The sequence below is a fragment of the Herpailurus yagouaroundi genome, unplaced genomic scaffold (genome assembly GCF_014898765.1).
Source record: "Herpailurus yagouaroundi ecotype Mexico unplaced genomic scaffold, PumYag 184, whole genome shotgun sequence".
NCBI classification, from domain to species: domain Eukaryota; kingdom Metazoa; phylum Chordata; class Mammalia; order Carnivora; family Felidae; genus Herpailurus; species Herpailurus yagouaroundi.
In genome coordinates, this window is record NW_024412415.1 from 8743152 (window position 1) to 8756986 (window position 13835).

The 13835-nt window shown below is 48.0% G+C and overlaps 1 protein-coding gene across 1 annotated transcript in view; it reads right to left on the reverse strand.

The window, feature by feature from the left end:
* EHD4 (EH domain containing 4) overlaps nucleotides 1–13835 on the reverse strand; it is an 87439-nt gene that overhangs the window by 10150 nt on the left and 63454 nt on the right. The window contains exons 4-5 of the mRNA XM_040492366.1: nucleotides 12613–13025; nucleotides 2570–2734 (exon numbers count right to left, since the gene is read on the reverse strand). Coding sequence (XP_040348300.1) covers nucleotides 2570–2734; nucleotides 12613–13025 — 578 coding nt within the window. The remainder of the gene's footprint in view (nucleotides 1–2569; nucleotides 2735–12612; nucleotides 13026–13835) is intronic.

Here is a 13835-nt window from a genome sequence, read left to right on the forward strand (position 1 = left end):
ATCAACTGCTTGGAAGCGCAACAGTGTTAGTGTCGTAACAAAGAGCACATGTCCTAACAGGAGGCTTTGCTGCCAAAACTCCATTGCCAGCCACAGTCATAGTGGCAAATACTGTAATCCAGGGCAGGGATTTTTGTTATTTGTTCACTGATTTATTCCAGGGACCCAGAACAGTGCCTGGCCATGGTAGACTTAATATTTCTTGGTGACTGAGTGAATGAACACAGGTGAATGAGGATACCTGTCAGGTGGCACTCCTTGCATCAAGTCCTAAGGCACTCAGGTGTCTAATGAAGGGGCTAAGGTCTCTCCTGAGATGCTAGAAGAGGGGCACATGGCTTCCTTGTTTTCTTCCTCAGGGACTGCCCTTCTGCTCCAGCTGAGAGGCCTGGGCTTCCTCTGACATGGCCAGGCCCAGGCTAACATGGTCATGAGAAGCTCTCGTAGCAGTTTGCTACCTGCTTTATAGGAGTTCCTCTGGGGACAGGTTGCAGGTCCTGAAAGGAGGCTTACGGTGGCTTCCTGCTGGGCTCAGTGGTGCCTCAGGTCTTTGGAGCAACACGTTCCTGTGGGTGGCAGGCTAATGAGCCACAGAAGCCCCATTAGGCCAGAGTACACATGATGTATTTATTCATAGCTTTCATTTCAGTCAAGGAACCAATTTCCTTTAAACATATCTGAAGGATGTGGGGCTTAGTTGGTTAAGTGTCCAACTTCGGCTCAGGTCATAATCACATGGCTCATGAGTTTGAGCCCTGTATCAGGCTCTGTGCTGACAGCTCAGAACCTGGAGCCTGCTTCAGATTCTGTGTGTGTCTGTCTCTCTGTCCCTCACCTGCTCATGCTCTCTCTCTCTCTCAAAAATGAATAAACATTAAAAAAATTTTAAAAAAATATCTTAAGGATGCAAGGAAACATGTCCCCTCAGTTTGGTCATGTGGTGTAGGGCATAACCCAAGGGTGTGAAGGTGAACCTGCTGGGGAAGACTGCTCCAGAGGCCCCAGTAGCCCAGCCATCTTGTGATTGGAAAAAAAAAAAAACCAATTCTTCCTCTGAGTACAGGGATACCTATTTCATTTCAGGAAGACAAAAAGATATTCTGGATTTATTCTGAAGCGAGCTAAGTCATATCTGAGGAGAGCATATATTCCACATGCACTTAGCACCCTGAACCCTGCCATCACAAAAGGATGACCCACTCCTATGTTAACGTGTCCTTTACAGAAAGTTTACATTAAAAAACTCCTCAAGGTCAAAGCTTCCCCTCCTGATGCCTGTTGATCTTTGCCTCCACTCCGTGAACTCTCCTTCTCCTACGCCCTCCTGAGGCAGCCAGGCAGCTCACAGGCCCACCTTCCAGCTGTATATCTCCAACGACTCTTCTCTCAGCCCCGTCTTCCTCTGTGGCTCAAGGCAAAAGATGAGAACTAGAGATCTCCAGGGTATAGCCAGCATTGCAGGGATGCTCTGTTTGGCCTATGGAGTACTTTTTGAAAGTTTGAGCTAAAATTTGAAAACCAGGGGACTTTACGCACAAATCTAGATCTGCAACTTCTCGTGAACCATCCAGGCCTATGTTCCCACAAGGCGGTGGCCATCGGGGCAGGTCAGGCCTTCTCCACCCACTGAAGCAGGGCACAGACGTCCCAACCGGCCCCCGTGGTGGGTTCCCATAAGTTCTCATTGTACTTGCAGACTCGTTTTCCTCCTGCGAGAGTCATATTTCTCAGAATCCACATCTCCATCAAATGTGGGAAAATGAGAGGGTCAAAGAGGGCAACGTGGGTTTTCTTTCCCTGGTCTGCTTTCCAGAGAGGACTGTGGCCTCTAGTGCAGACAGGTCCTTGCAGTGGGAAAAAGCTGGTCAGTCTGGCTCTGTGAGGAGCCAGGTGGGTGGCCTCACTTGGGAAGATATGGTCAGCATCGATGTGTATATCTGATACCACGGCAGGGCGGTAGACGCACTGGTCAGGCCAGGCTGAATGCAGCACCCATTCAGGCTCATCTGGGGCTGCCCAGGCACAACTCAGGGAGACCCTAAAATCAGGCCCAAAGTTGCCCAACGCTGACTCGTAAGCACAATCTTTAGTGAGCACAACTTGCTGTGCCCAGGGAAGGCCAGCCATGCCCCAGGAGCCCTCGGAACTCTGATTAGGGCTCTGAGCCTGCAGAAGCACTGTTGCCTGAGCATGTATTAATTACCACAGTGCTTCGCAGCGCAGGCTTGTGGAGGCTGCCTGGGGTGACCTCTGAGGTTAATGGCAGCTCTCGTTACCTTAAGGTTCTGGGATTCCCCAAAACAGGTGTCACTTAATGCCAACACATGGCCTGAGAGGGATGCTCATCTGATTTTTTCATGTGACCTAAATTTACTTCTTGAAATGTGTCCCTTTTTGGTTACTTTTGGGGGCCAGGCAATCTCTGCTTTACTCTCAGAAGCCTGTTCTCATGGATCACCATTAGGAAGATGCATTCATGGCGTTCTCTATCCTAAACCAGGAAACCCTAATGTGGACCCAGCAACCAGCCAGACAAGGTCACATTTATGTTGCAATAGGCTCCCAGTACCTGCATTGCCTTGACCTCTGGGAAGTCCCCGGCAGAAATCTGGTATTCTCGCTGCAGCTGAAGGTAGATTTCTGGCAATCTGCTGATAAGCTCTCTCTTCTTGTTTTCCTTTCCGAATACACTTGGCATTTCCTTCTTCAGGTGGCTGATGATGTAGGCATGTACCTGAAGGGGTATATGTCAGTAAGGACGTGTTACTTAGAACTGTACCAGAAAGACAAACAAGATGGCATCATAATACATAACAGGCTCCCATATTCAGGGCCACAGCCCTCAGGACAGGAGGGTAAGGATCTGGGTGCGGGGGGTGGGGGTGGTGGACGTGGTGAGACACAAAGGACACATTACAAGTCTGTTTCTGGGTATGTAGAATGTGAGGTACATGAGGGACCCCCAGATGGTGCTGTCTAAGAGTGCCTGGAAAGAGGGCCCCAAGCTCCAGATAGAGCTGGTCTGGGTGCTGGATTTGAGAGCTGGAGCAGAGGTGGTGACCAGGAGCCACAGGAATGGTTGTGACCACTGAGGGAAAGTGAGCCAAGAACCTCCCCCCCCCCTCCACGAGAAGGACCGGGATAGGGAGGAGCCAGAAAAAGACCTCAGGAAGTGGAATGTGACAGATAAGGGCTGTGGGAGGGGAGAGTCAGGAAGAGATGACACCTAAATTGGGTCCTGAAGACAGGTAGGAGGGCTGTGGCTATCCAGGAGAGGGAGAGCATGGATGGCAGTGTGGCAGTAACACAATAGGGGCCGTATTTGGGGCAGTGCCGTGTACGTGGCTGCTACACATCTCAGAGGCGGGGAAGTAGACCACTGCGCATGCCAGGAGCTGTGTAGGATTAGAATGAGCGCTGGCTAACCTAACGTGGTGCTGATGGGCTGATGACGTTTCTGGGAGACCAGAGAGGCCAGAATAATGCCGTGAGTGCCCTGCTTCCTAAGTGGGCTGGTGGTGCTTGCCTGGGGATAGGATGGGGCGACAGGCTTGGGGAAGGTCTCTGGCACAGTTCAGTTGTGCCTGAGGGGCTATTCCGTGTCTGCGTCTGTGCAGAGAGTGAGCGGGGTGGGTGGCGCCTGGGCTGAAAGACTGGTGATTAACCACAAGACCTAAAAGAAAGTTTCAGCAGGGCTGGTGCCCAGGAGCACCAGGAAACGAAACTGAAGACTGATGTAAATGTCTGATCTGACGTAAATAGTTAATCTGCATGGAAATCTGTACCCAGTGGACAGTGAGATGAGAGAATTCCTGTAACCTCCCCATGGAGGGTGTGAACTCCGGGATCTGTACAGGTGGCACTGAAGGAGCCTAGCTGGCTCAGCCGGAGGAGCATGCAACTCTTGATCTTGGGGTTGTGAGTTCGAGTCCCATGTTGGGTATAGAGAATACTTAAAAATAAAATCTTAAAAAAAAAAAAAAAGATGGCACTGAACTCTTTTCTGCACAGGACTAGCTGCATAGGACCACCTTCCTCTAGGAGAGGAACCCCTGGGGAAATGAGGCGGAGGCTCCATAAACCCTGATCACCTGGCACTAGCAGGCCCAGGACTGCACCCGAGGGGTGGTGAACCCAGCTTGGATGGCTCTGCTTGGCTGTGTCACCCCCTTCCTGAACATTTCCACTCTTTTTAAATTTTTTTTTCTTTTTTTTAAGTTTATTTATTTATTTTGAGAGAAGGAGAGATTGCATGAGCGGGGGAGGGATGGAGAGAGGGAATCCCAAGCAGACTTCGTGCTATCAGCATACAGCCCGATGCAGGGCTCCAACTCACAAACCGTGAGATCATGACCCGAGCCAAAATCAAGAGTCAGACGCTTAACTGACTGAGCCACCCCGGTGTCCCTTTTTAAAAAAAGTTTTTTAGATGCTTATTTAATTTTGAGAGAGAGAGAGAGTGCAAGCAGGGGAGGGGCAGAGAGAGGGACACACAGAATCTGCAGCAGACTCCAGGCTCTGAGCTGTCAGCACAGAGCCCAATGAGGGTCTTGAACTCATGAACTGTGAGATCATGCCCCAAGTGGAAGTTGGGTGCTTAACCGACTGAGCCACCCAGGTCCTCCGAACATTTCCACTCTTCTGCTGATTTCCAACTTTAGGATGTGAAGAAATGTTCATTACAAAACCTCTGTTTGTGTATCAGAATTCTACAGAGTAATTTAGAAGTCAAGAAAATAACTAAAAATAGGAATGGATGAAAAGCAGAACAGTGATTACCAAAAGAAAATGACTATGCAGCTAGGGAAAATCCTATTAAAGAAAATAGACTTCTGTAATCTTGTGGAAGAATGGAAATTGAATAAAGGGGATAAGCAGAGACATCCTCTAGCTCAGCTGAGAGCCTCTGTGTATGGACACACACTGGGCACAGCCAAAAACATTCTGCTACTTAAAATAAGTATGTAATGTAAACGCTGACATGCTCAGACCAGACAATGCTAACTTTCCCATCTATATAAAGGTCATTTAACAGAAACACACAGTGTCCTGCCTGGCTACTGATCACAAGTACAGATGAGAAGAGATGTGTCTGAACCTTTCTGTTACTAGTAAACTTATTTACTTATTTTTTCTCATTAAAACAGCTTAAAATTTTTACATGATTCTTTGGGATAGAGAAACCCCAAATTTGGGAATCCTTTATTTAGAGTGTTGGACTTTAGCTGCATTCCTGAGGGTATGATGAATAAGTGGTAAGACTAGTAATTTCCCTGCCTTGGACAATGAATGTCTGGCTCGGTTTGGTGGGGTTGGGGTAAGGCCGTGGCTAACATTGAAGGATTTGGAGGGTCTGCCACACTCCAGTGGAGAACCAGCTGCTCACCAGCCATCTTTGTGTCATTTCCTTGGCCTTGGTCCTACTGGAACCTCTGGACTGGGCCTATGGATACCTCTCTCTTCCATGCGCAGGCCTGCCCCACTCTGGAACCAGCCCCAGCTGAAGCAGGAGGTCCCAAGCAGCATAGTCTACTATCTACCAGGGCTTTTTACTGAACCCCACCCCAGATCCCAGCCCAGGGCCTGTGCCAGACCCCTGCAGGGCTCCCCAAGCTTCCCTCACTACCTTCTAAGGTGAGCCTTTTGAGTTGCCAGGCCTCTGCTCAGGGAAGGCTGACTCCCCACGCAGCCCCCAGCTCCAGTAGGATTGGCACCAGTTTCTAACACTGCTTCACTTGGCCTGACTCTGGGTGATGTGCACCTGCCACAGTTCTCCACCCACAGCCTGGCACCTGCTCTCTCACCTCAGCCCTCATGGTGTTCATTGGCTGATGACCAAGGCTCCCGGATGATGGGCTGCCATTGGACACCAGGCCTCCGGTGCCCTGACAGGAACTGGCCGGTTCTTGCACCAGGCCCCCATTCTTTCCTCCTTCCACTTTGTCTGGCACTGAGTCAGGACCATCAGGTATCTTGTTCATGCTTGCAGTCTGCTCTCAGCCTCAACCTCCACTTCCAGAATGTTCTACTGGCCTATTTTGTGAGAGTCTCCTGTTGTGCTGCCTCTGCATGGCCAACCCCTCCTGCCCTTCCATGGACATCCTAAGACAATAACACAGGGTCAGATACTATTGTACGGGCCCTGCCTTTAAGAAGCTTATCAAGTCATAAGGTAAATTATAATCCTTAGAGTCATGGACCATTAAATCTGGAAGGGACCCCCTGTACCTAACTGAACTCCTGGTTCCAGGAAATTCATATGACTTACTCAAGGTCACAGAGCCAGTCAGGAGGTGCAAAGCCGGCACTGGCATTCAACTGTCTCATTCCTGTCCTTACAGACTTAATTGCTTTCTGTGGGTATGAATTATAAAATGTTACTAAAGGTGTTGGAAATCTGGAATTGAAAATGAACTGTGTCCTATGGGACAACAGTGTGGGAAACTGCGACTTGAGGCCTTTGTTTTGGCTGAAGCCAAAAACTTTGGCTTCTGATTGTCCCTAACTCCCAGGGACACCGTGGGAAGGGCATTTAGTCTCCCTCCCCACACGCACACAAATGCATATATTATGGCACACAACACTATGAACACCACATAGGATGTGGGTGAAGACGGCACTCTTCTGGCAGGATGGCACCTTGTAATTTTCTGAAGACTTTTGGTAAACAGAGGGGACGGCCTGGAGGCTCATTCCTGCCCTTCTGTGTCAAAGAAGTCTTTCCAGACAAACACAGGACTGAGGGCCAGACCAGGCGACGGTCCTGGGGAAGGAGGTGGAGACAGTCTGGGATCTTTTCCTCTTTATAATGACAGAAAACTAACTGAGAAGAAGGGGGACAGGAGAGACAAGAGGGAAGAGAAAGAGGAGAAGGAGAGGCATGATGAGACCTGGGGCTGGAAGGCCAGGTTCACGCCCTGCCACCCCTGCCTCTTGTTGAGCAATGCCAGGTGACTCTAGCCCTCCACCTCAGCTTACTCATGCACAGACTGGAAGTTTTAACTCCTACCTCACGGGGTTGTTGGTATGAGAATCAAAAGAGATCATGGATTTGGATACAGCAGAAAGAGGAGTAAAAATGTTGCTTGTTATTGCCTAATGGCCAAAGACCAACAGCTGGAGGGTTCGTAATGCAGAGAAGGCTTGTGGTTGTTTAGTTCTTACTGAATAATGAATAAACTCTTACTGAGTTATTAATAGTTACTGAAAAGTTAATAAGTTCTATGCATTTGAATAGTAATAGGATGAATCTGGGTCCCAAGAGCTTTATTCACAAGTCAGTGACATTGAACCCTGGTTGGCTTTTGAACATTCTTATGTATAAAACTGGGAAAGCCCACTTCATCCAATGGTGATGACTGAGGATAGATCAAGTGGATCACAATGTCAGTTTCTTTATGGGCTATAACTCAACGAGCAAAAAGAGATGTCCTTCCCTTTATTATTTAAAAAAAAATTTTTTTTTAATTTATTCATTTTTGAGGGACAGAGAGAGAAAGTGCATGAATGGGGGAGGAGCAGAGAGAGAGGGAGACACAGAAACTGAAGCAGGCTCTGAGCTGTCAATACAGAGCTCCAAGCAGGGCTCGAACTCACAGACCACGAGATCATGACCTGAGCTGAAGTCAGACGCTTAACCGAATGAGCCACCCAGGTGCCCCGAGATGTCCTTCCCTTTAAATATACATGGATTTATATCTAGTTCACATATATACTCTGCTACAATTGCATTAACTGTGTCCAGTGACAAGTGTTCATATATATCCAAGGTGGAGAAGCATGTACTCAGAGTGATATTGGATATATCCATCCTGGGTGTGGAGGGCAACCCCAGGCAGCGAGTGCTGGAAGCTTCCAGTGCTTATGGTCAGTAGGAGTGGAAATCCTCATGGAATTTGGGGAGCAGTGCGGAGGGGAGGATTCAGGCTGGGAGAACATGGTTCCACACTATGTGTAGGTCATACTATGTGACCTCATCTGTTAGCTAACACAACCTGTTGGAGACCTGGATCTTTGTAGGCCCAGCTTAAAACTTGCATAGAGCATTTAACATCAGGGGATCAGCGTATTTTAAAATTGGGTTTATGGGGATATAGGAAAAAATCAGTTAATGCAGTAGAGACCCAAAAGGTGGACCCATGGGGTAGTAAGACTGTGAGACTGTAAGAGGCAGAAAAAGGCAGCTCTTGGTTCCCATGGAGCAGGGGGTTTGTTAGTCTGTTGCAATCAAAGCTGGCACCCATAGCACCTGATTCTGAACAGCTTAAAGGGGACTCAAGGGGGCCCACCCACTCACTCATTTGAGGTCAACCTTCAAAGAGACAGGCTTCCCTACATGGACACAAATACTGACACACATACCCACAGCTGACGGAGCTATTTTTAAAAGTCCCTTGGTAGGCTAAGCATTAGTGGGTCGCCATCGGCCACCATAGAAGGATTTTCACACCTTAGCCTGGGTCCATTTGGCGAATTTCAAAACATCTAACTTCTCTACAGAAGGAATTGGCAGTGTAGACAGATTGGAAAGCTGGGCCCTGGGTTTTACACGTGACTGGAGAACACGCTTTGAAGACAAAACTAAGTGCCACAGAGCTAGGGTGAACCCTGAAAATCACTGACCTCTCCTTTTCTTTCTCACTTTTAGCTGTTCCTTCCTTAAATGTTTTTTTTTTTTGTTGTTGGGTGAAGATCTGTAAAGGGGTGGGAACTTTTCCTACTCTTGGGCAATGTTTATAAAGGGTGGAGTCCTCACTTTTTATTTTTGTTCGTTTATTCCATAAGCATTATTATTTGGGATTTGTTTGCAAGAGTCTAATTTCCCTACTTTGGCTATTTTAATTATAGCTGAATAAAACTGAATTATATTTTTTAAATAGTTTTTTGGGCTTTCCCAAAATAGCCCAAAGAATCATGAAATGAGCTTTGATTAGCATTTTAGATTGTAAACAGTCTTCAAAAAAGGATGCATATTGATATCATGAAGATGTGATCTTTGAGGTTAACCAAAAAACCCACTCTAAGGTTTTCTCATTCCTTAAAATAGAGAGTTGTGAAAAATATATATATATATTAAGAAGAAGCAGGGAAACCATTACATTTCAAAAGATCTTTGGTAAGAGTGCCATTTTTCAATTATTAAAGTGTCCTTTTTAGGACACCTTGAGTTTGATCACTGTGGAACCCAGCAGGACATTAGTGATAACACTTCTTTACTTCTGGATGGGATGTGACTTCTGTTGAATTAAGGTGTTCTATAAATAGATACAGGGCACACCCCAACCCAGATCTGACATCTCTTAGGTGACATCTGAAAACTTATCCTTCGCATGTTTTCAAATTGTCAGCTTGATGAACCTCTAAACTTTGCAGGGTTCCTGTGGATAAACAATTTTATAGAATACACAGAATGGCAGACTAATGCAGAAAGTTAAGGACACGATGAGAAATTATAGATGTTGTACACTCTGCATTTCAGGTAAATGGTTTCCAGACCAAGGAGTCAAACTAACTACGGCTTGAATTTATATTTTACAACTTATGGGCTGTAAGGCCTTGGGCAAGTTACTTCACCTTTCTGAGCTACAGTTCCCTTGCATGAGAAACAAAGATAATGCCCAGCTTTGTGCAGTTATTGGAGGGATCAGATGAAATAACACATGCAATACAAATTGTAGAGCTTCTGGAATACTGCAGACCCTCAGTAAGGTTGGCTTACAAAACCGGATCAAGAGAAATAAAGATCAATATACCAAAATCAAAGAGCGTTTTCCTGAAATACAAACACTGAGAAGAGAAAAACTCAGGCGACTGACTCCTTGTCCATTTAGGCAACAAGTTTACAAATGGCCATAAAATCGCAGATGGTGTAAAGCAGATGACGTTGGTTAGTGGCTAAGGCCACTGTGTTGAGTTCTGCTTCTTATCTGCCTGAGACTGTTTCCTGTCCCCCTTCGCAGGATGGTACCGCCCAGCACACTGGCACTGAGAGGCTCAGCCTGGAAACATCCACACTTCACACGTTTTCCTTTATGAAAAGGAACAAGCCAGATACTATTCTTAGGAAGAAAAAAAGACAAGCTTTTTTCCTAGAAGTAAGCTCAGCAAGTTGACCGCCCCTGCCCCCCACCCCCTGCATCTACACAAGGCTCTCATTATTCCCAGTGTCAGTACAGAGCAGCATTCTGTGGCCACGCTGATCCATTCAGAGGGCCTGATGCTCAAGGAGGGCAGAGAAGTCCCAAGGCGCTTGGCACGCCCAGTGAGCTCTTTGCTCTTTATTTATTTATGTGACCGAATACAGCTGCGTCTTGAGTCACTAGGCCTTCGGCAGTGACTGGTAAAGTACAAATGTCCATGGGCATTTATAAATAGTTAAAAAAAAAATCTTCAAATCTCCAAAGCTATCACATGATATCTCTGCTTTGGTTATAAAATAATGTTGGGTATTGTGTATCCTGAAGGGTAAGTTCAGCCGTATCAGCTGAAGAAGAGAAGTATCACATGCTAAGGGGTTACCAAATGGGGAAAAAACAGACTTCCTGCCACTAAGCATTAGGCCCGGGACTAGCACACAAGAGAAACCAGCAAAGCTGCAAATAAGTGGATTTACAAACTGGTTAGCACCACTGCCTTGCAGAACTGGAACAAAGTGGCTGGAGCTCCAGAAAGGAAGCAGCCTGGAAGAAAGGATAAAAAATGGGGGCTCGCAGGTGCACGGTGACTGGGGATCAGCTGGGTGATCCAGGAGTCTGTGTGAGCATGCACCGGGAGTGATGGCAAGCAGAGAGAAAAAGAGCAGATGGAGGTCCTACATGTGGAGCTGCAGCAACCGGGGAGGCATCTCTTTGGCTATAGAGAGATGCTGCTGGGTGAGCATCCTGGCATGAAGATAGAGGCTGCTGGGCAATGATGAGGAGGCGTTAGAAGGCCGATCGCCTGCCCGCCTGTCACCCTCAGCGAAGGCCTCTTGCCTTTCCAGGCCAAACCCCCTCCTCAGAGCACGGTGTCCACACCTCAATCAGCACACAGCTCACCACTCTGTAATGGGGGGTTTGGGGCCTCCTCTTCTACCAGCCAGGCTCCCCAGTCCCAGCCCAGGGGTGCTGAGCAATACTGACTGAATGAGGCAAGGGGCAGTGGATTCTAGAAGGCTGGCCTGCTGGACCCCAAGGCCAGACCAGAAGTCACTCTCTGTGCAGCAAGAGGATAAGGGAGGGGACATGGTTTCTTTGCCACCAGAAGACAAAGGGGAAGTAAGCTGGAAGTACCCTGACCAGAGTATGAGTGGATTTGGAGAGGCAGGCCTGTGGACTGGTTTCAGCGGACATGACAAAGGCACAGGGCGAGGCTGAGAGCAGGAGGGCTGTCTTTTGATTCTAGTGTTGTTACTCATGGATTAGGTGACTCTGGAGAAATCGTTTATTCTACCTCATCCTTCTAAACTGCAGGAGTGGATAGACCTCTGGCTTCAAAATGTGGCTGATTATCAGAATCACCTGGGGAGCTTTACACACACACACACACACACACACACACACACACACACACACACATATGCACACACTCACATATACACACACAGACATGCACAGACACACTTGAATCAGAAGCTCCTGGGCAGGGCCTGGGAATTTACATTGCTTAAAGCTCCAGAGTGCTTCTGATGATCGTTGAGACTAGACAAACTCTGGGGGCACTTCCAGCAGTAGAGGAACAGGATTTTTTTTTTAAAGCCCCAACATGGGGCTAGAATGCACAGCCATGAGATCAAGACATGAGCTGAGATTAAGAGTCGTACACTTAACCAACTGAGCCACTGAGGTGTCCCAAAGGAATATGATTTTATGAAATGTGCACACAACTTTTAAAGAACCATCTTTTTTTTCCATACTTTTTCTTAGAGGAGTCATGTGCTGTTCTCTCTTCAGAGACGTGACAGAATCAAGGACAGTACTCGAGGGTGGTTACCAGATGACCACTTACCCTGTTGTGTACCCACCCCTGGGGCTGCTGAAAGGTTCAGCTACGAGGCGGAAGAGCCCAGAGGCCTGGAGGGCATGCTTACAGGCTCCCAGCCAGAATGGGGATGGGGTGCCACCCCCAAAGCAGCACACTCCGTGGGCCAGGCTGAATCTGGCTTCCTCCCTGGCTCCAGGCAGTAACATCGGGTTCTGTGCCTTAGACCCAGGGTGACTAATGCTGGCATCTCAGCACCATACTGGTCCCACCAATGCCACCCCTCTGGTTCAGCTGGCTACATTCCCATTGGGCTAAGAAAATAGCAGCTTCCAGGTGGTAAGTGCATGATCCCTCCTGTGTGCTCTGCAAGCCAGGTCACCCTGAATCCTCACAAGCACCCTATGATGTGCTTTTACTGGGTCCATTTTACAGATGAGAAAACAGGTTTGGAAAGGTTGACTCATTTGCCTAAGACCACAGAGTAGGAGCCAGAACCTAAACAGACGTACTGATCTTGATGCTCCCTTCTTAACCTCTTCTGTGCTCCATTCCTGAGGTCCCCTAGAATGGAACCTCTCCCATCCCCACCTTCCCTTAGAGAGGAGAGAATGGGAAGCATCCCCTGCTGCCCACCGTGTCTCCTTGGCTCACCTTGGCCAGCCTCGCTCGCTTGATGAGGTCGTTGAGTTTGCGCACGGCCGCCTTCTGCGGAAGGCTCTGGATGTCTCTGAAGAGGTCCTGGGCCTCGGCCTCGAAGAGCCGGCGGTTATCAGTGTTCTGTAGGGGCTGTGCCCAGAAAGAGCCGATGTAGACTCGAAGGACCTCGGGTGTGTTGATGACCTTGCCCAGGGACCACATGAGGGCCCCGTAGACGCGCATCAGCTGCTGCGTGTCCACTTGGTCGGCCTTGTTCAGTACCACGCGGATCTTGTCATCTTGGCCGCGGAAGGCCTTGATGGCCTCCGAGAACTCGTCTGAGATGTCCAGTTTGTGAGCATCGAACAGCAGGATGATCCTGTCGACTCGCTCTGCAAACCACTGTAGGACCTGGCAGAAGTCATAGCCTAGGTGGAGAGAAGGGCACGTCAGTGTGGCCGACTGCTCAGAAGACGCATTTACTAGCAGAGCTGGGGACTCACTGGTTCTCTGGCAGCTGCCAAGGACAGAGGACTTCTTTCCAAGGAGGCAGTGGAGGCTCCATGGACTGAAAATCACTTCAAATGAGTCCCCTGGGGCTGGATGCATTCAGGAGATAATGCTGAGGACCCTAGGAACCCTTCCCTGGGAAGAAACAGGAACTGAAAAGGTACTCAAGGGCACTTTGATTGGGCATCGCTTACTTCCTTATCTGTCATTTCACTTAGTCCCCACGAGTCTCTCATTTCACCTGGTACAGTCCTGGGGATGAATGGCAAATTTGATCAATGGCTCTGTAAAACCACAGGCCCTGGGTCAAAAGTTCTCCCTTCTACCAAAGTCTCACTTTTCTGAAAGAAGCAGAAATGGTGAAGGAAGAAAACCCGGGGGGCCACTTGAGGTCTCATGGGGGGTCTAGTAAGCACAACAAAAGAAGAATTATCTTCTCCTAAGTTTTTAAGAGTGTTGAGGAGGCCAAAGGTTGGCCTGCCCAAAACTTTGACCAGTATTTATCATTTGGACTATTTATATCTTAAGTAAGTTGTAAATATTAAAAAAAAAAAAAAATCATGTCTCACAGCCATTGTGTGAAATGTCTTTTGCCAATTTCTTTTTAAAAATGGCTAGGCCCACAACAGACTCTGTTTAGTTCGGTTTGGCCATGTGCCAGTATACTCCAAATCGTGCAGCTACATAAACACTCCTCACAGGCCATGGTCAAGGCCTGTTTTGGGCAT